The 22,018-nt window shown below is 42.6% G+C and overlaps 1 protein-coding gene across 13 annotated transcripts in view; it reads left to right on the top strand.

Annotated features, from left to right (window-relative positions):
* The window catches only part of RAPGEF6 (Rap guanine nucleotide exchange factor 6), a 121,810-nt gene that overhangs the window by 50,155 nt on the left and 49,637 nt on the right, over positions 1-22,018 (top strand). Inside the window, exon 1 of one of the 13 annotated variants that reach the window (XM_074552348.1) lies at positions 10,640-11,821. The exons of the other annotated variants lie outside the window; for them this stretch is intronic. Within the exon in view, the coding sequence (XP_074408449.1) occupies positions 11,768-11,821 (54 nt within the window). The 5' untranslated portion in view covers positions 10,640-11,767. Of the gene's footprint in view, positions 1-10,639; positions 11,822-22,018 lie in introns of those variants that run through there. 13 annotated transcript variants of the gene reach the window in all.

The raw sequence follows: 22,018 nt of genomic DNA, 5'->3' as shown, positions 1-22,018 counted from the left end.
TATAATCTACTTTTAACTACCAGGTAAATTTGCTGATATGGTACCTGTTATTGATATAAACCAAGTAAGACTGATTTAGAGCATGTCTCCAGCTTAAACCTGGACACAGTATCACTGGCTCCTGTTTATTTGGAATTTCAGTTAATTGTGATGAAGCTGTGGCTGATCTTGTGAGTGGCTGAAATGAGCTGGAGGAAGGGTCTCTTTGCAGCTCATTGCTTTTTATTGTGTTTGTGTCCACACTTCCTCTTTTTGACACTTTTAAAAAATACTTGACAGAATTTTAACTTTATTAACTAATGACAGGCTGAGAGAGTTGGGGCTTTTCAGCCTGGAGAAGGCTCTGGGGAGACCATAGAGCACCTTCCACTGCTTAAAGGGGCTCCAAGAGGGCTGGAGAGGAACTTTGGACAAGGGTTTGGGGGGATAGGACAAGGGAGGATGGCTTCAGGCTGATAGAAAAGTCAGTTTAGATTTGTAATAGGAGGAAATTCTTTACTATGAGGTTGGTGAGGCCCTGGCACAGGTTGCCCATAGAAGTTGTGTCTGCCCCATCCCTGGAAGAGTTCAAGGCCTTCTTTTATGGGGCTTGGAGCAACCTGGGATAATGGAAGGTGTTCCTGCCCATGGCAGGGGCTTGGGACTGGTTATTTACTAAGGTCCCTTCCAACCCAAACCATTCTCTTGATAAATCAAGAGAAAATTCAGGTCTTGCTGAAATCCATGGGTCTTGCAGTGCACTTAAATGATACAGAAATTAACGTTGTTGTTATCTCTCTAGAGATGTTGTGTGATACAAAGAGATTAGGCAGGTTGCTTCTTCCTGATGCTGTTTTCTCTCCGGTCTCCATCTTTAATTTTGCATGGCCCAGGTGGGATCCCAGCTCTCAGGAGCAGGCATGTGCTCAGGTTCCAGAGCATGTGCCAGAGCCTTTGCTAGCCAGGCACCCCTAGACAGGACCCTGGAAAAGTCTACGTATGCTGTCCCTGTTTGCAGCTCTTTTAACTCCAGCAGTTTTACGTGTTTCTTACCTCTGTGATCAGAAGAAGCATCTGCAGCATGTTCACTTCCTGTGTGTGGGCCCCGTGGGTTTGGTTTGTTGTGGGCTGCACACAAAGGACGCGTGGGTGTGGAGCCAGCACTGTCTGGTGGAGGAGATGTACATGGATGGAGCCCCCGCTTTCTGCAAAGGAAAATTACTGTCAGGCTGGGCTTGGGCTGGGGGAGGAGGCTGTGAATCAGGTGGTGGTTAAGCAGCTCTGTTAATGAATGGTGTGGAGGTGTCTGCTTCCCAGGCCAGCATCTGGGGAAGGGTCTGCAGTGTGAGTCTTGATGAGGAGCGGCTGAGGGAGCTGGCAGGGCTCAGCCTGGAGCAAAGGAGGCTCAGAAAGGACCTATATTATCCTCTACAGAAAGAGGCTAATAGGAAGAAAGGACCTTATTACCCTCTACAGCGAACTCCCTGACAGGAGGCTGGAACCATGTGAGGATTGATCTGTTCTCCCAGGTAACAAGTGATGGGATGAGTGACAACAGCGTCAGGTTGGGCCAGGCAATGTATAAGTTGGATATTAGGAAAAATTTCTTCATGGAAAGGGTTATAAAGCATTGATACAGGCTGCCCAGGGCACTGGTGGAATCAGCATCTCTGGAAGTGTTAAAAACATCTGTGGGTATGGCAGTGAAGGCATGGTTTAGTGGTGAGCATGCTGGTGGTGCTAGATTGATGGTTGAACTTCCTGGTCTTGGAGGTGTTCTCCAGCCTTAACAATACTGTGATTGTGTGATGTTACTGCTTCACTGGCGGAGCTGGACGCAGCCTCTGGCAGGGTCCCACTGGCATGCAGCATAGGAACCTGTGCTCGGCATCTTGAACTCGCCCTGGTCTGCCGAGGTGTCCTCGGGCACTTCCCTCTGCTTTTGTGAGCAAGGGGAAAATTGCCAAATGCATGTTCTCTCGTACTTCACTTTACATATTGATTTTGTCTGCTCATTTTGTCAGCAGTGTTACTTTCAAGGGCTCCTTGAAAGTCTGCCGCTGGTTATGGTGGTCATTAGCAAAACACCAATCCTCAAAGTGTGCTGTGCATTAAAAATCTTCCTAGGAATTTCCATAGACCACTGGTGTTTCCCAGTCCAATTAATGAGCACTTGCAGTTTCAAGTGAGTAATGACTTGAATAGGCTGTGGAGAAAGTACAAAAATACTTAATGAAAATACTGCCCTTTGGTTAAAATCTGTTTTTTTTCTGCTTAATTTTTTTTTAAAACTAACAATGTAATGCAACATGTCAGCCCCAATTTATCCATAATGAAAGTGATTGTTTTTCAGACCTTATATTCAGGAGTTTCTGTAAAGATTTTATGGACTGGACAAGCAGGTTATATGTAAGCTGATTTACAGGAATCATCTCAGTTTGGAAGTGACATGTGCAGCTGTGTAACAGCAGTTGAGAGTGATGCACAAATGAAACTACATCAGACTGAAACTTGGGAGGGTTTATTTTTAGGCAAGCACCTGTATTTACTGAAATCTGGCTGCTGGCAGTAGTTTACAGCCCTTCTCATAGCCCTGGGGAGAGCCTGTGGTGGGGGGTGATGCCACAGTGTTGGGATGTGGCATCTTCCTGCTGCTGGGGGAGCTGCACTCTGAGGCTGGAAACAGAACCCGTCTGCTCTGCTCTTCAAGGCCAGGCTGAACAAGGGTTGGGGAGCAGCCTGCTCTAGTGGAAAGTGTCCATGCTCATGGCAGAAGGCTTGAAACAAGATGAGCTCTAATGTCCCTCACAGCCTGTTCTGTGATTCTTGCCTCAAAGACCTGTTTTTGAACCTTTCTCCATCTCGAGTAAGTTTAGCAGTCAGCTGCACATCTGCTCCCTCCCCTGGCGATGGGTTGATGATGGGCCCCCTGAACCCACGGCAGGTTTGTATGTTGCCCTCCCCTTGCTCAGCAGAGCAGCAGAACTGCACTTGTTTATGGTAATTCAAGAAAAACTTATGTTTTATATATACCTTATATAAAAATATCCCTTATATAGGGATATTTTTACACTAATCTCCTACTTGCAGTCCAAACACATCAATCTTTTTACCTGATGATCACTTTCATCAGGAAGCCTGGAACTGTTAGGAAGCAGATCCAGAGCACAGCCTGTTCTTTGTGGGGAAACCATCCTGCTCTGTTGATTGGGATCAGTCTGGAGAGTTGCTCAAGCCTTGACCTCAGCTGGTGCTGACAGTACTGTGGGAGGGATGTACTTCTGCGGCAGAAAAACCTTTCAAAACTTGTAAATATTTTGCAAATTGCTACCACAAGAAGTAAAAATTCAGTCACTGAAAAATTCAGTCTTGGTGCTGGTTTGAAAGCAAACCAGTGGGAGATCCCAAGTCAGAACTGCAGTTTAATAGGAAAATTAAAATGGAGTAATACAAGAACACTGACAGAGTCAGAATACAACCTGACACCCTGTTGGTCAGGGTGTTGGTAGCAGGCCCATTAAATGGTGGCTGCACCCATTGTGGAGTGACATGTGTGGTTCTGGTGGAGCAGGGATCCTGTAGAAGGGTGGAGTTTTTCTTCTGAAGATCCAGTGGTGGTGCAGATGGATCTGGTCTTCCTCTAGGAATCCAGTGGGAAAAGGCTGACTGTGGTGTTTCAAATCTCAGATTATATCCAGGTAGGAATTCTTGGCTCCTCCCCCTGGGCAGAGCATCTCACAGTGGGATGCTGTAATTTTATCAGTCATGCAGGGACACTCAATGGCCCATGAACAGAAGAGATCTCCCCAGAGGGAGGATGGGTGTGGAAAAGATAAAGAACACTGCCCCACCTGGTTTCAACAGATGGTAGTAGAATGCATACATGGTTACATCTTTCAGTAACCTAAGGCTCTCCACACAATAACCAGTTATTTGTTTCTTTCTCCTTTTAGCACATAGACAGATTTACACCATGGTAGAAATTAACTCAGTTCCTTGGAAAATGCCTGAGAAAATATTTTATGTAGCATGTTCAGGGAATTAATCTCTGTTTTGATGGACCCTGAGGGTTTGGGTGGCAGTTCCAAACTCATTAATTCTTTATAAGCAAGCTCTTATGCAAACTTGATGGAGAATGATGTGTGAGGGTTGTGCCCACTGCTCATAACTGCGTTGTGTCACTTGGGGTTTGATGGTGAAAGATTCTCTGCACCACAGAGATGTTTTGTTTCTTTTGGAGACTTAAAATCTTTTGTGTATGAGTTGCAGTTCCTTTTCTGATCCTTGTTTTTAACATTACTGTTTCAATCTCTTGAAATGACATATTGGGTGGCTTCTTGTAGGGAAATCTGACAGGGTAGTAGCCAGCAAGCTGGTCTCCCTGTGTGCAGGGAGATGGTAGCATCCATGGATCTGTTTTTCATTCCATGTCTTCCATCTGGACTGCTTCTGTCCAATATGCTCTACTCAAATGTAACAGCCTGGTTGTAATCTCACTTGTAGCCAACTCAGCCTTTCACTTAGGTTTAGGTTTCTCCTGCCTTAGAGAAAAGTAGTCCTGTGAGGGGTTATTTTTTATGTTAGCCTTGTAAATTTGTAAGTTGGAGTTGTTGGGTTGAATGTCACATAGCGCTGAAGGATTTCTTTAAAGGGCTGTGATGGTGTTGCTTTCAATTTTGTGTTCAAGGTAAAATGGATTTCTGATTTAGAATATGGAAATTCACATCAACTCAGTCATGTTCTTCATAAGCCTCATGGACCACTTTAGAGATAGAGAATATCCTGAGCAGTTTTCAATAAAAACCACCATCAAGAAATGTCAGTGCATAATTATAAGCATTTGTATGCTCTGTTTTCCTTGGAGAAACTTGGCATGAAGACCACTGCATGTAGGAGAGAATAGCTACATAAGTGTCTTTGGTTTTGGCACAGAACTGATTACTATCTAATGACATTTAACAGCATTTTTAGTTTTATATTTGATATGTGGCATCTCTCTTAATAGTGATACGTCTGACAGATAAAATACTAGACTAAATGGGACCACCACTGTATCTTGTCATTGTTCCTTACCTTGTTCTTGAAAGTCAGCCTTGCTTTTTGTCACTGCATATTAATGAGTTTTGTTCTTGCATGATGAAGTTTCTAGTTGAAGGTAAAATAGCCACAATACTTCTATTGTCTTTATGATTTTGATTTTGTTTCCTTTAAGGTTTGGTTAGCATTTGTGGTTTGTCAATGAGGAGTGCAGGTATGGCATCTGGCTTACCCCTTGCTTTATCTGTCAGATCAGTTTCTCATATTGGGTGAGAATAGCTGGGGTTTTCCTGCTTTGCCCTCAGTAGAGGGAAGACCCCAAATGACGCTGGGGAAAACTTTCTCTGAGCATACTCAGCTTTGCATTTTTAAAGGTGATAAAGGCTGGATTTTACTAGAAAATAAGAAAGTTTAGAAGTTGCTGTACTGTGGTGATCCATCTGATGACAGAAGCTCTGCAGAGCTGCTGTAGGGTCTGTGCTGTGCTTCCCCAGCATGGCTGGTGTGGCATCCAGATCTCAGGATGTGCAGACCCTGAGTGCCTGGTACCCTGCCTGTTATTCCCTGTTCACTCTGTTACAGAACTCAGTGCTGAGCCTGGTCCCAGCCTGGCTCCAGGGCTGGCTGAGCTGTTAGCATGAAGCTGTGCCTGAGCACAGGCAGGTCTGTCAGCGTGGGACTCCTTCATTCTTCAAACTGGAGACACTGACCACTAATAAATGAGAGTGGATTGTTCAAAGTTACCCTTGCTTAGGAGAGAAATTTTGCTAGGAGGAGTCAAATCCCTCCCCCCTTCCCACTTGCAGGCTTCCAGTTTAGTGTTAAGCCTCAAGCAAAAAGACAAAAGAAATACTGAAAGTGGCATTTTCATGATTTTTCTAACCTCATCTGTGGACTTAATGCATTATTCTCAAGGTCATTTAATCAGAAGCCTTTTTCTTGTGAAAGGTGTGGTAGTACCTTATGTTTTAAATAGGCTTAATCTGCTTGGTTTAATCTGAGATGCTGTTTTGAATAACTGAGGGAAGAAAAAGTGTTACTTTGTATAGATTTTTGTATCAAGTTTTGCAGAATGAGAAAAATATATATGCACCTTTATGGGCTTTGCAAATGGGAGACCCCCACCTGGCTTCCCAGGTCACTGTCAGCTGAGGAAATCACAGCCATGTCCATGTTAGCTTTGGGAGGTGTTGTCTCCCAAGAATCTAGATTTGAGACTAGATTGAGGTTATGTTTAGTGAGCAAAATCCTAAATATGTTTGGGAGATTTTGCTGTGGGATGTTAGCTATTTTGTCCTTTCTGTGTCTCTGAGGGGATTCAGTTCCCCAGACTGACCTTTTTGGGGATGGTATCCACACCTTTTCACCACCAGGGATTTTTGGGTTGCAGACCTTCCCAGACTTCCCCACCCTTTGCCGAAATGAGATGTTAGGCAGGAAGGGAGGAGCATGGCATGAATCATGTCAGTTCAAACCATTGAAAGGAACTTTATTTGTGTGAGTCCATAGCAAAGGGGGCTTCCCCCTTCCCCAGCAGCGCCGGCAGCCCTGCTTGTGATGCGGATCATGCTCTGCCCGGCTCTGCAGAGTGTGCGAGCGAGACAGAGCTGCAGCAGAGAGCTGTAATTTATAAACCTATTATAAACCATATAAATCTGAATCATTTTAAATAGAAGATGACCTTTCCCTGCTTAACACGGCAGCTGCAAAAAAAAGAGTCGGGGTAGTGTGAAAGCAGTGGAGAAATTCAATCCATGGTGCCTTTTTATTGTTCCTCCTGTGTTGCTGGTGCTATATTTAGAAGCTTACATCACTTAAGGAATGATGACAGTCTCTGCCCTCCCCCTCCCGCTCTCCCCCTGCTCTCCCTCGCTCCTTCCCTTAGGATGGATCATGTTTTCATACTACTTATGAGTCCTACAGATCTTGGGGTAAGATTTTTCTACAGCCTTTCAGTGAGTGCTGCCGTGGAAAGTGACATGTGTAAGGATGTGATGGCACCACAGAATGTCACCCTGAAGGAGAGCAGGAGCTTGTGGTGCTGCTTTCCCTGCCTCCCCTGCCTAAAGAGCCAGGAACAGGGTGGAGGTTGTATGTTTTTTCCTTTTTTCCTGAGAAGCCACCATGCCACAACAATACAATGAGTTGTTTTTGGTGTTTAAGTTCAGAGGTGGGGAGAGCCTCTGAGCAGCATGGCAGTGACAGTGAATCCAGTGAGCTGTGCCAGCGTGGCAGGGTCTGCAGCAGGCTCTGCCTTCTGCCCCTCACTCCCCATTGCCTGTCTGTCCAGAACAATGTAAAGTACTCAAATCTATGGAAATAACCTCTTGATTCAGGTGCCCTTAATTTTAGAATATTTCTGCATAATGCTGCTATGTTTGGCAATTTCCACTCGGAAAACTCTATTAAAATGAATTATTTTAGCCCGAAACATCTTTGCCTGAGTGTGTGCAGTGACAGATCGCCTTGTGAGCAGCGGCCGCCTTCCCCAGCCCCCACCATGGGCTTGGAGTCAGGGTGAGACCGGAGCTGCTGCTCTGTAATGGGGGGGCATTGGAGGTGCCTTCTCGTGTCTGAGCGCTGCAGGAAGCTGTGTGCCAGGGACAGTGTGCCAGCGGCCGCCTGCCTCTGAGGACAAAGGGACAGAGGGACACAAGTCCTGAAGCACAGCTCGGAGCCCCAGGCCCCTCGGCCGGCAGCTCCTGCCTCGTCAGCCAGGGCCGTGATGGCTTTGAGACCGTCCCCGTCCTCCCTGCTGGAATTGCACAATGGGCTTTTCTTCCTCTGATTGATCAGGAAAAAGTCCTGCTGCTTGTGGGGTACCTCTGCCAGCAGCTGCTGGTGCTTCCCGCCTGTGCAGGGCTTGCATTTGTGGTGTCCTTAAATAAGGGAAGACTCTAATCCTGCCTGACTGAATGTGCATTTAAATTATGAAAGGCTTTACTATCCTTTTAAAAACATCTCATTTTTCAGTGACTTACTCTTGTTAGACAATTAGAATGTGCAGATTTGGTTAACAGTCTGGAGGATTCAGGTAGCATTATGGGAGGATAAAGAGAATGATGCAGAGAAATCTATGGAGTGGTATTTCAGCATGGAAATAAATCAGTGTTAAGGAACAAAGACTCCCTTTTCTACAGAGATTGTATACTGTTTTTTCCTTATGATCTTCTTAAAACTTGGATTCTGGCTTAAAATGTGACTGGTGATTTTCTGTTTGTGATTCTGCTCAATGCTGCGGCTCTTCTCAAGTATTTCAGTTGCAATCCCTACCAAGCCTTTGTATCAGATTTTTTTTTTTTCATCTCAGAGTTGCTCTAGTTTTTGAGATTTGTCATTAAAACAGACGATTTATAAAAAACTTACATCCCCATGCTGCAGGGAGCTGGGGCTGCAGAGAGAGAGGCATGTGTTAAAATAAATAAATAAATAAATGAATGGAAGCAGAAGGGGGTGGGGGGATGCCCCAAAAGCCGGGGTGTGGAAGTAGGTCAGGTTTTCCCCCCACGCGGGGCTGGGTGGGCAGGGCTGCGCAGCGTGGGCTGCAGCCCCCCGGGACCCCCGCAGCAGCCGCCGCGCTCATTGGCGGCGCGGCCACAGGGATGATGTCATCTGCACTTAAAGGCAAAACCAGGAGGAAATAGAATTTCGTTCCCATTATTGAGCTGGTGTTTACAGTAGTTGTAAAATATGGCATCTGCGCCAAAATCTGCGCTGGATCGGGTTTGCAGCACAATGCAGCAGGATGGATCTGGGAGGTGGAGATCTGCCCGGAGAGCTATCAGGGGCAGGCAGGCAGGGAGAGGGTTCTTTCAGCTGCATGGGTTCTTTTCTCCTTGATATAAATTGTGATTATGCTAGCCATAATGCAGGAAACACCACATGGAATTGTTTGGGTGTTCATTGCTGCTGGGGATTTATCACCGTTGCATTACAGACATTTAAGATGCTTCTAAGTACAGTTTTATGAATTATTAGAAAAGAGGCAATACAGTAGTGTGTAAGATGAAGCTCACATATCCAGTCTATTGTTTAGTATTGAAAAAGCAGTAAAAGAAACAGCTATTTGTGTAGCTGTGTAGTGCTTTGTAAAAATCTAAAGTAGTTAGAATGCTTTCAGCTTTTAGAAATCAAATAGACTTTGTGTTTGCAAATTTTGCAAGCGCAGGATTGAAGTTCAGATTGTCCTTTATGTTTAAATACAAATTAAACCCAGTAATATTTATGGACCCTGACTGCATTTATTATTGGGGTTGTTAGATAAGAGGTTGAGTAAATTCAAACATTGATGCCAATTTTTTCCTTTTAGGATAGTTTTGGAAGGTCTTTCTGGGTTAAGGTGCAACTCCTATCCTAAGTGTTGGACTTGGTGATCCTTGTATGTCTGTTTTGACTCCAGATGTTTTATGTTTCTGTGGTAATTTGGGTCATATACTGGGAAGAATTCAGCTCCTGGATGACTGCTTAGGAGCTATTGGTGTGAGATGGAGAGTGGTGCCCTGTTGGTACAACTTGGCTTCAAAGATTTGAGAATCTCCTCCTGTGTGTCCCTTGGCACAGTGGATGAAAAAGAGCTTTCTCTGGAGTGCTCAAACTGCCTGATTCAATATTCAAAAATAACCAAGCAGACAAGACAAAAAAGGCATTTTTGGCCCTCACTACCAGCAGGCCCCCTTTGGCAGCTCCATTTGTGCACAGGAGGTACAGCCATCATGGGCTAGTTTTGATTTGGAGAATTACCCTAAAGTCTGATGTGGCGACAAAAATTCTTTCCAAAAAGAAGAAAGCAGTAACAGTGAGTGCCCCTTCTTGCAGATGAAGAAAATCATCCAGAGACCAAAATAATGGCTTTAACAGAACCAGCACCCCCTGTCCCCTTGCCTGTCTCCTCCCTCCTCCCCTCCCGTGCGCAGTAGCAGGAGTCATTTGCCTTCTAGGAACCGAAAGCATCACGCCAGACGTGGCTCAAAGGTGTGGTATCCCTGAGGTCCCTCCTTGGAGCATCTCTCCAGCATACTGGAGAGATGGGCTGCTAGCCAAGACTTTAAGCTTCTTTCAAATATATCAGTTTTTAGTTGCAAAAAGAGATTACAGAACTAAATTGATGACTGCAGAATTAAGGCGGATTGGGTTGGAGACAGAACTGGTCTTGATTGAACAGGGAAAAAAAACCCCACCCTCCAAAACTTTTAAAAAGTGTTCCAGAACCATTAAAACCATGAGAATTATAAACATCACTTTTTAATAAGAAATTTACTTCTCATTCTGGATCAAATCTCTGTATTGTGTACGATGAGATAAAAGTGTTAGAGAGTCTCTAGAGCGACATATACATAAAAGCAAAATTTTTTTATTGTGAGCTGATGATGCATGTGTCTGTGTGCATGTGAATGGCTGCAGATATTTATTTTACTTTTTTAAAAATTGGAATGCAGAGATGAAAAATAATCCACCCAGATGCTGCTGAAAATGTTAGTAGATACATGTGATTAATTTAAAAAAATTATTTAGAAAAAGGAGAATAATCAGAGTTCCAGCACATCCCTGAATAGATATAAAAAGATATAAAAGCTGATGTGCAGCAGGGTGTTTGAGCAGTTGTACTGATATGTGTGTTTATATTAGGTCAATAAAGATGCTCTGTTGGCTGCATCTGCAGATCCAGTAGCCAATTGATCTAATGCAGTTTCTAAAGGCTTTCTATACAGGTGATGTCATCCTTTTAGCTCCGTTCCCCTCCCACTCTCTTTCCTCCTTATTAGATATTTCATCTTGCTGCGGAGCATCCAATCGATGGGAGCTTCTCCTGAGGGAGCTGCTGAGAAGCAAGCAAAGATAGTAGGAATTAGGACTCCAGCAGGCAGCCTTGCTGTAGCTATGGACGTCCTGTTTTGTTTGGCATTACAGAAATGTTTTAATTGGAAAAGCTAGGCGTGGATTAGCCGTGCTATCTGACTGATGCATTAGAATACCAAGCGACACTGCAGAGTTGTAAACGGCATTAAAAAAAAAAAAAAAAAAAGAAGGAGGGGGGTGCAAAAGAGAAAAGGGTTTGTATTGCAGAGGCTTTTAATACATTCCACAGTGCAAACCTGTTAGAGCATATATCCTGGAGCTACAGTACGGATGCGAATTCAATTCCTGCATTTATGATGGACACGAGTATAAAGAAGAAACTTTAATATCCCAGGGTGTGGGATTCCTGGATCGCCTAAGATGCTGAAGAACCTTTGCAAAATTTCATCTACTGTATTAGGATGAAGTTTCTGAAAAGTGGACCCGAAGATAAACCACTTGTAAATGCATTTTAGAAGAGAAAAAAGAAATTTGAAGAATTCATACCTTGCTTTTTAATGTATTGTTGCTTTAACCTGCAGTTCTAATCCATTTCTGAATTAATTCAATTTAAGCAGCACTTTTTGGGTGCATGCCTCTTGCCTGGAGGAACGTATGGATATTTGTATTTGAGAAGCTAGGAAACATTTTGATTTGAATTTATGTGCTTGTTAAAACTGGAACATTTTTATAGGAATTGCTGCTGCTGCTGCTGCTAACTCCCTGCAATACTGAAAACTCCTCAGATCTAGTGGAAGCTGTAATCGAATTCAGTGTGAAATCCAAGCCTGAGAAGTTGCATATATGCACATTGCTGCTTTATGATTTTTAAAGAGAAAGCAGAAGGGATTTTTCTCATTTTTTCCCCCTGTGGCTTTTATTTGAGAAAGGAAACTTTTTTCCCCCAGCCTAAGAAATGGCTTTTCTTGTTCGGTGTTATGCCAACTGCCTACAGCCCTGGGCCTCCAAAGTAAGTAAGATTTTGTCTGTGCTGCATTTCTGTGACATGTATTGACAGCCCTGGTGCTAGCTGAATGTTCCCTTCTCATCCCAGCAGCATGCTGGGTTGAAGGTACTGGAATCCTGGCTGTGCATGAACTATTTCTGTAGAATCATTTCTTAACAGGAAGGGGGGACCTAGAAATCATGGAATTGTTTTATATACCAATAGCTTAAAAATGACCAGCAAGTATAAAAATAATTCCATTTGCTTATGAAACGTGTTAAGCTTGGTTTTTAGCCTATAAATATGAAGTGTATATGAAGCCTATAAATATTATTGCAGTGTAACATTTTTATAACTGCTGGCATATTTTGCTAACTTGAGATTACTAGTATCCAAACCCAGTGATGTTTTAATTTTCAAGCTGTGTGGAGCTGTACTGGTTGTTTCCTTTGTGCAGCAGCATGGAATTGGTTAATTATTTAGCTGAACTATGTAATTACAATTAGCTTTAAAGGACTCCAATTATTTTTTGTGTCTGAGAATGCAGTATTTCTGTGAAACTGGGGAGGGAAGGGTGTTTCTTTTAAATGGCATAATGAAAGCTAGAACATTCGAGCAAACCCACCTTGAGATAAAAGCCTTTAAAGAAATTAAAAATACAATATTTATGAGACTGTTACTGTTTGGAATGCTCAGTCAGAAAATTAGCTGAGTTTCTGGTATTTTATTGAGACTACTACCAAAAAGTAGTCATCTAAGACACAGGAATTGCCTTATATATAAATCTAGGGCCAGGCAGATATTCATTATTATTCCTCTATTATAATTTTGTATTTACTGGATAAAAAAAGACTGTGCAACTTTCTGGTATTTGGAGGCAGTGGGCAAAAGCCTTGTGCTCATGGCAGTGTGAGATGCAGCATTGACTTTGGAGCAGGAGATGCTCTTGACTTTGGTCCCAGGAAGTTCAGAGTCTCAATGACGCGATGGTGTGCACAGGCACAGGGAGGAGAAGCCAGCTGGGGGTGTGGACTCCCTGTCCTGTCTGATTTTCCCTGTTTGGTTTTTGTGTCTGGTGTGATGTAAAGGGAAGCTCGTGGTGAATGGGGGGTGCAAGCTCTGGGCTCTGGGGTTTCCCTGAGTGGGTGCCAAACCCAGCGCGGAGCTGCGTGGGTGGGTGCGTGGCTGCATTTTGGGGTTTCACATGTGCTGAATTCCCCCAGCAGCAGGGAAGTGCAGCTGCAGGTACTCGTGGTCCTGGAGAGTGGCTCTGTGTGCTCACACAGGTAATTGTGCCTCCTCACCTTGCAGTTCCTGCTGCTGGCAAACCCTGGCCTGTTTGTGTTATGCTCCATGCCCCAGTGTACACGGAGAGTCTTTCTTCCCTTCCTACTCTGCAGACATTAATTATGAAAGGCTGAGTTTACTTAAGCTTGACTTACCTGCGCTGCCCTTATTAAGGTGGTTTGAATGTTGTAATACTGCTTAAAGACTGGGAATGCTTTAGTCACCTTGGTTCTTCGGCTAAGATTGCACTCTCCACAGAGCTTGGGCTGAAGTGAGAAACCACAAAAAAGCCTGTGCTCAAATAAGGGCTTCATAAGGGTAAAATAATAACATAAAAAATAAAAGTTTTTTGACCCCAGTGTCAACTCTGTGGACAATATCCAGTGGATTGCTGCTCTGCCAGCCAAGCCATTTATTCACTCATTTACTATTGATAAATGAGATGGTAGAAAATGTTAGGAAGGGGAAAGTTTGTTTTTTTCTTTCTTTTTTTTTTTCTTCTAATGGCTTATGAGAACCCATTAACTGATTTTGCATTGCAGTCCATAGTAACAGTTCTTTACCTTTAAAGCCATAAAGGTAAAGCACTTTTATTCCTTTCTGAGAAAACCCATAAGCCATCTAAAACTTCTACAGCCCCCCCCCCCAAAATTTTGACAGGATCTGTTCATGTTGTTTGGTAACTCTGAGGAGAAGTGTGCATAGGATTAAACAAACTGATGTGCTGAATCAGATCTCAGTTTGTGCCATTTTGGTTTTAGCTGAGCTTTGTACTAAAAATCTGTTTCTATGACAAGTGTTTTATAATAATACATAATACAGCAAAATAAGTCCTGTCAGAATTTTAAATATGTAAGTTAAATATGTAAGCTTCAAGTTTAACTTGAAAATGTCAAGTATTTTGTGTTTTGAAACTAGAACTTAGATTTATGTAGATCTGTGCCAGAATTGTTTTAATCAGCTGCTTTTAAACTGGTACAGGACAGTAGTCTGAAAATGGGCTGTTGACTCAGTTGTAATTACAGCTGTTCTGGATGTGACACTGTGATGATCCATGGATTGAATCAGAGCAAGATGAAGTCATATTTCTTATGACTAATCATAAAGGTAGGCTTCTGTGAGGGTAGAACACTTCTGAAGGTTAACCTTAGCCTAGGGAGGTTAATTGCAGATGCTGAGGAGGGGCAGGAGCCAGGTTAGGAGCCCTGTGGACACCTGAAGGCATTCTCCAGTGCCACAGCAGTGTCCACAGCACACACTGCTAGTGCTGCTCTCATCCCCCAGAGACCCCATGGCTTTTGGTTTCCCAAAGTAAGGTGCAGAGCAGACTTGTGTGAAGCAATCAATGCATTCCATTTCCCTGCATCCAGACCTGTAAAAGGAGGATGAACAGTGGGGGGAAACAGTGAATGCGTATCTGCAGTGCCCTTTCAGGCAGGTTCCTGTGGAGGTCAGCGTATTTCTGAGGGCTGCTGAGAACTGGAAACGTGTCTGAGAGCCATCACCCTCTCCTTGGAGGAGGAGGTGATGGCTGTGTGCATCTGGAGGAGCCAGCAGTGGGGCAGAGCTGCCCTTTGAGGGATGGTCTCTACCCTGGGGACCCTGCCCCTGCTGGACTGACAGACTGGGGAAGATGGGATAAATAGATGCAGGCATTGGGAAGGAAACGTGGGCAGGATGATAAGCAGCGAGGAGTGTGGTGAGCAGTGATCAAAGCTGTGCCTGCTGTGGAGCCACTGTGGCTCTGCAAGAGGATGAGGAAGATGGAGGACTTTGCATCACGTTGGTGGAGATCTGTCTCCACAGGCTGGTTCTGTTGGCAAGGACAAGAGACATTCAGCTTACATTAAACAAAACTGTGATGCCAGTGCAGTATTTCAAAGAGGAAAAGAATTCACCAGTAATAATTAACAAATAATTCACAATCTCAGCAAGATTTTTGTTGTCTTTGTAATTCTGATCATAACTTTCTCTGTTCAGTTGTCTGTGATGCACTTTGTGGTATTGGACTCTTAAATGTAACTGTGCTATGAAGTCATTATGAAGGAGAGCTCTAAATGTAACAATTTAGATGTAGAGGGTTCTTCTGTAATAGAAATTTTATGCACATTTTAAGAATTTTCCAAGCCTGGGATGTACCCACAGTTACTGTGTGAAGCATGAGGGTCTGATGGGGTGGGTATGGAGTGATTGGATAATGTTTCTATAGAGGCTATTTAAAATGGATGCTCTTTGAGATAATGTACTTTTTATAGAAAATAAAAGTTTTTGAATTAACATTTAAGCTTTTAAATTTTGTTTTCCTGAAGCAAAATAGTTTAATTCAAGATCCCAGGTGCATGTGAAACTTATCTTATGGCAGTAGATGGTAATTTATTTTCTCTGGGCTTCTGTGCTCTTCTCTTTCTGCTGTTTAGATATAAATCTAATAATGTGGAGCATGATAATGATACATTTGCTCTGTAAAAATTTGTGTTTGGGTTAGAGCAGAAGACTTGGAGTAATTTTTCAGTTCCGTTCCTATTTCTGGTGTCCTCTCAGAGGGATGTGATACAACTTTTGGTTATTCATAACTAAAATGAGTGTAATCTCATCTTCTGATTCCATAGGGCATCAGTTTGATCTCCAGAATCTTGAGTTGGAACCTTCATGCAATTAAAGATTTCATTTCAGTTCCTCAGAAGAAAACCAGAGCTTTGATAGCGTGTCCTTGATTTGATTCGATGTCACCCTTATCTTTGCTGACGTGCTTACATGGAAAGTAGCCCCAGTAGTATGAATTTTAAATGCTTTCAGAGCAAATAGAGTAACTGATCCTTTGTTCCATTTTTTTCAGTCAGTTTTGATAAGGTCTTTCTCTTCCCCTTGGTTCTGTCTTTCCCACCATTCTCTGTGTCTGTAGCTCCAGCCCAGCTTTCAGCATCACAGAGCTCTCATCCCTTGCTGTGGTTGCTCTCTGAGCTCCTCTCCTGCTCCTCGTGGTTCCCTTCCCTCCCGAGAGCTTGGCATTGCATGGTTTAGCCCTCTTTGGAATGTTTGGAGTTTCAGCCAGCCCCTCAGAGTGTTCATGGTCTCTCCTACCCTGTATTTTCTGATCCTTTTGCCCTTCACCCACTGCTCAGAAGGATTTCTTTGATTCTCCATGTTTTTTGTGGGGGCACAGCCTCTTGGTTCCTCAGTCCTGTGATCCCTGGGCACTTGGAGATTGAGGACTTGGACTGACCAATGATAACTTTGATACAAGTGTTAAATCTGTTTTCTGTAACCACTTGCAGGATACTTTTTGTAAAACTTCCTAAAGTATCAGGCAAAAAAATGCATTTAAGATAAAAATGGTTTAGTATGAGCTATGTGGCCATTTATTCCAGAAGACTTGGATTGTCTTATACTCTGGTGTATAATATGTTAAAGTTAAGTGCAAGTATACATTGTGCTACTTTTCAACAGAAAAAGCCTTTTCCTGAAGTATTGTTTTTGTGGGAAATTAGATCTTAATATACAAATAAAAACCTATCTGTTCATTTATTTCCTCTTAGACTTTGTTTTAAACATCCTTTGTTAGAATTCTCCTTACAGCTACAGTCTAGGTCAGCACCACCCTCTTTTGCTCCTCTCGCTTCCTTGAATGCATTTCTTGCTGAATACAGAAAGAAAACATGGAAGCACCAATGGAAGACTGGTGCTCCTTTGGTTTTTTTGCATGTACAATATCCAAGGGCCTCCTTACCCAGCTCCTGGCTCAGAGGTGGTGCTGGCAGGGTCAGTGTGCTCACTGTGCTCCCGTGTCCTTGGAGCCTGCTCGGTGCATCCCAGAGCTGATTGTCACCTGCGTGTCACCGCTGTGACGGGGCTGTGGCAGCCTGAGGATGTGTAAAGAGGGATTGTCACCCTGCTGGATTTTACCAATCCGCGTAGCTAGCAGCTGATAAATTATTTAATGGATGAAGGTTGATGTAGGTGTGGAATTTTATGTGCCCTGCTGTACTGGCTGAGGATGAGAGTTCCCAAATGTCAGGCTGCTGGAGCTTCTGGGCTCCTTGTAGAACTGAACATCACTAGTCCCCGTCACATTTTTTCTACTGTAATTATTTACACAAGGCACTTTTTACTGTTGTATTAATTTTCAGTGGTGAGAACAAAGAGTAAAATTTGGAGTAAAAGAAGTATTTTTGAACATTCCTGTTCCATATTCAAAATAACAAAACCCACAAGTCTTGGCATTTAAAAATATGTTACTTTGTGAATGGACCAGAGAAGAGTTGATCTTCATTTTTTGCAACCATCAGTTATGTTTACTTGCTGGATATTCCCTTTATAATGGATTTCCCATCAATACTGGTACAGTTTTTTGTGGGTGAATTTTCAGACCCACTTCTTCTCCAAAGCTGAGATGTTCGCGTGTCAGACACTTGGCATTATCGTGAGTTAAGGCATAGTAGTAATCTATAATTTAGACATATGAAAACCAAATTAAAATTGCATTACATGTGTGGTTTAAGGCAACACCAGAATATAGTTTGAAATTCTGTCCTCATATCACCTTATTGTAACTAAGGAAATGTAATACTTCAGAGAATTTTAATTTCTATGTGCTATAGGAGCCACAAAGACCAAAATACTCTTGGCTACCAGAGGCAATAAACAGCCTCTAGGGATTATTAATTCTTCCAGATGGTTTTTATGTGTTATGTGTGTTTTTCTACCTTCTTGTAAGCCTGGAGATATTTTAGGAAGACTTCAGGAATAGTTTTGAGGCACTGCAAGGCTGCCACGAATGATGTCAACTTGGTCCTTATTTCTTTGAGATTCATGTGTGTAGTATAGATAAAACCAGTAGATAGTTACTGAGTGTAGTAATAAAATTTTAAAATAGTGAATTAAAACATTGTAATAAATATTGTCATGAAGTTTGTGTAGTTGGATAGGTACTGAGGTTTTTTGCATTATGTTATTGAAGGGCACAGGATTTTATCTGGACCTGTTGGGTAAAAAGCTTGAGCCACCACTTGGCTTTAAAAACAAAAACCTCACCCCCCAGACATCATTGGTGCTTTTTAAAAGCTGAAGAAATCTGGTTTTGTGCCACTGGTGAGCCATCTGTGGTCTTTAAGGAGGAAATGGTTTTGTTTGCATTAAGTCTGTGGACTGATGTCAGCATGGGTAATTCAGCTGGGCTCATCTTATTCTCTCTGTGGACACCTAAGTGGCCTCTCTTTGTATCTCAGAGAAGCAACTTTCTCCTCTCCCATTAACACAGCTCTAAGTAGATTTTGAACTGGAGGAGAATTGTGGCTTGTATGTAAAAGGTTAATATAAAGCCGAGTTAATTTATAGAAATCCTTGTGAAAAAAATTACTGAAAATTCTACAGAACAACTTCAGAGAAGCCGTGGGTTTTAGTGGTTTCTTGTTGATTTACTGGCAGGATATATGAGATGATTAAAATAATTTACTGATGCCAAGAAAAAAACATGCAGGAGGTTTGTTCCTTTTTCATTTCTTAGATGGAATGAATGGGATGGAGGAGAGCAGAAAGTGGGATGTAGAAAGGATTGCAGGTGAGAGACTGCAGTGAGACGAGTGAGCAGTGCTGCTCCTTTTTCAGTAGGTTATAGAAAGGCAATGTAGAATGAATTAAATAAATTAGTTATCTTGTGTAAATGAACAAGCACATATTGAGACCATCAAAGCAACTTGTCAATAAGATGGTGGAATGTAGAATTTGCTGAAGAACTAATTCAATATTAAAGGTATGAAAGATGTTTCAAGGTATCAAGGGTATCAGAGAAAATGGTGTTTGAAGGGACTGGAAGGACATGGTCACTGAAAGGGGAGAAGTGAGAGCTGGAGAATTCCTGTTTCAGAGGATTGGGGTCCTGCTCAGCTCTTTGATTATGTGGTCTTTTTAGTTTTGCTATTTGGTTTAATTTTTAAGAGTTAAGACAAACATATTTGGTCTTTTTTTTTTAAACTGGCTTCTTGTGACAGTCCAGGCTTTCTTTGTCATCTGAGAAAGGAAAATTGCTAACCTTAAACCTTGGGTATGGTGGAGGCTGAGCAGGAGTGTTCCTAAGGCTCAGAGGTTACCCAGTGTCATCACAGTTAATGCTCTGGGCGTGTGTTAATAGGTTCCAGCTTACAACAGTGAAAACCTCTTAATGGAAAACCTCAATAAACAAAATGCTCAAAAAATGTGCCTTAAAATTGGGACTGTTTGTCTTGTAGAGCTGGTTTTCACAGTGAGGTGGATGATTTGGGGGTTTTTCAGTGGCCCAGCAGCTGAGTGTGTGCCCTGACACCCCAGGGCTGCACTGCGCTCGTCCTCGGGTGTTTTATGGAAAATAACTCCTGTGTTGTTTCTGAACATTAGTCTTGCTGGCAGCATTTCAGGGAACTTCAGAAAAGCAAATAAGGTAGAAGGTTACTGACAGTCTGTAAAACCAAGGACAGAAAATTTGCTTATACAAAGCCTGGAAAAGGACAGACTGTTCTCTCAGAGGCTGATGCTTCTGCTGTGTCCAGACTGCATCGATTGGTTGTAAACATCCATATGGGCTCCTAGAAAAACTGATAAAAAACTTTGCTACCAAGGAGTATTAAAGAAAGGGGCAAACCTTTTGATTTTTTATTGCCCTTCTTCTTTCCATTAATTTGAATTTGGAATGGGCCAAAAGAGTGCAGTGGGTTGTGCTTCCTTTATTTGTTTTTATCCTCATGATGAGTCCTTTGGCCACTGTCCTTAGTGTGGGATCTTTTTGAATGTGTTAGATAAACATACAATTTACTGCAGGTTAAAACACAGTGGTGAAACTCTTAGACACAGGTTAAGATAATTCACTGGTCTTGTGTCCCTCTGTGAAGACTATTTTGCAAATTCATATTGCCTATGCATTTTCAGCATGTGTTTTTTGGTTATCCAACCTGTAACAGTAAACACTGATACTTATTTTCAAAACTTGTAGCACAAAGACACAGAGATGGCTTTTCCTTAGGGCAGAGAGACCAGCAAATCCTAAAGTAAATTGCTATGGAAATAAAGGATGAAGAGCATGGTCTCTGCCAAAAGATGTTCTACTGATTCCTTTCTATGAAAAAAAAAGGGAATTAGAAAACTAAAATGTCGCAGTTTGGCCAGTCTGTGACAAAACTTAACTTCTGAATTCTGTGGTTGCCTTTTCTCTCAGTTTAAACACTGCAGTGGCTTTCTATAGCCTTTTTTAGCAAACCCTCTGTAGGGAGAACATGAAGGGAGGTTGTCCTCAGGCTGACCATCACTTTGTGTCCTTTTCAGACAAGTTGATGGGCGGCCATCTCGTCAAAGGTCACGTCATTTGCTCTGTTGGACAGAGCATGTGCAATCTTCAAAGTCTGTTATAGCAAAATTAGGTTTTAATTTAATTCCCTTGTATTCTGTGTGACTTCACTGCTGAGAGTAAATGGTGTTTACGTGGGAAGTAAATGTCACTGCAGACGCACTGTCCTTGTCTGCTGGCCTGTGAGTTGTGTCATGGATCAGAGCATACACTCCAATTAATTTCAAAATTACAGACACGAGACTTGGTGTGGATACACAACCTTGTACTCACCTTTGTTAAACTTTATGCTGTCCTTGCTGGAGAACAGTGGGAAACCTCAGCTGTCTCAGGGAGAAACCATCACATCATTATTCTGCTCTTGTTACCAAACTACTTTTAGAGAGTCAGTAATTCTGTATAAAATCAAGATGTCCTGATGTCTCTTTAAAAAAACAAACAAAAATAATAAAATATAATACTCTTTTTAAGTAAACTTTGTATTATGTAATAGGAGAAGGGACAGGTTTGGGGCTTGCAGAGCGTTTTGGTGTTTCTCTGGTTTGGCAGCAGGAGTGCTGCACCCCCTTGCATTGGTGCTAGGTGGCTGCATCCAAGAAATTGATGGAAAAAGCCAAAATTCCTGGTGGACCTTTGGAGTCTCCACCTCAGGTTTCCAAGTCTGCTATGGGGAGAGTTTAGTATTTTGTGCATCTTATTTTTTATTAAATGTTACTGAGTGCTGGCTTTTACACTCCCATGTGCTCTCCCACCACCTCCTCCCGTACCTGGCTGAGGTGACTGCCTGTGGCTGTGTCCTGACAGATGAGATGGGATCAGCCTGTGAACCATCTTCCAAAACTTCAAATTCCTTTAACAAAAACAAGTCCAGGCTGCTGGTGCTTCTGGGTTTGTGTGGCATGGCAGGCTGATGCTACCATTAGGATGAACTTCTGAAGGATTTAGTCTTTTTTTCTCTCCTTTTTCCTCTTGCAGTTTGCTTTAAAAATTCCTAGTTGATCCAGGATTTTTTGGTGCAATCACCAACTGTGTTTTCCTGACTCAGAGGGGGTGCAGAGTGAAGGTGGCTGTGCTGATGATAACTTCTATTTTCCTAACTTTCTTTCTGGTACAGGTCTGAATTGCAGTGTGGCATTTCAACGGGGGGTTTGTTCCTAAATATCCCTTTGTTGGGAAAGGTCAGTCACAAGGATGTGCTGGCACTGATGCAGGGACAGGCTGTGCCAGCATGTCAGATGCACTCATATTACAATTCCAGATTATCCCTTCTTGTGAAAAAATGAAATTGTTGTGTTTTAAAGTAGCAACTAAGTAGTCTAGAGTGTTTATCATACTGTTTGTGGTTTTCCTGTCTGGGGGTGCTGGGGCACACAATTAGCCAGAAGATAGTGCAGATCTAAACATCTGCATCCAAAAGCATCTGATATGGGTATAGTTGGACACTGCTGTGTGGACATTGTTTCCCAACACAGGATTTTTCAGGATACTGATGCTCTTGTAACAAGAATTTCTAAGTTTCAGAAAAAAAGTCACAGCCACCAATATTTAAGACAATTTTATGTCACTTGCAGCAACTTCCCAGCCACAAGCAGCAAGAGCTTCCTGTGTCTGCTGTCATGTAG

The sequence above is a fragment of the Zonotrichia albicollis genome, chromosome 15, assembly GCF_047830755.1.
Source record: "Zonotrichia albicollis isolate bZonAlb1 chromosome 15, bZonAlb1.hap1, whole genome shotgun sequence".
Lineage (NCBI taxonomy): Eukaryota > Metazoa > Chordata > Aves > Passeriformes > Passerellidae > Zonotrichia > Zonotrichia albicollis.
This window is presented reverse-complemented; position numbering and strand designations above follow the sequence as displayed.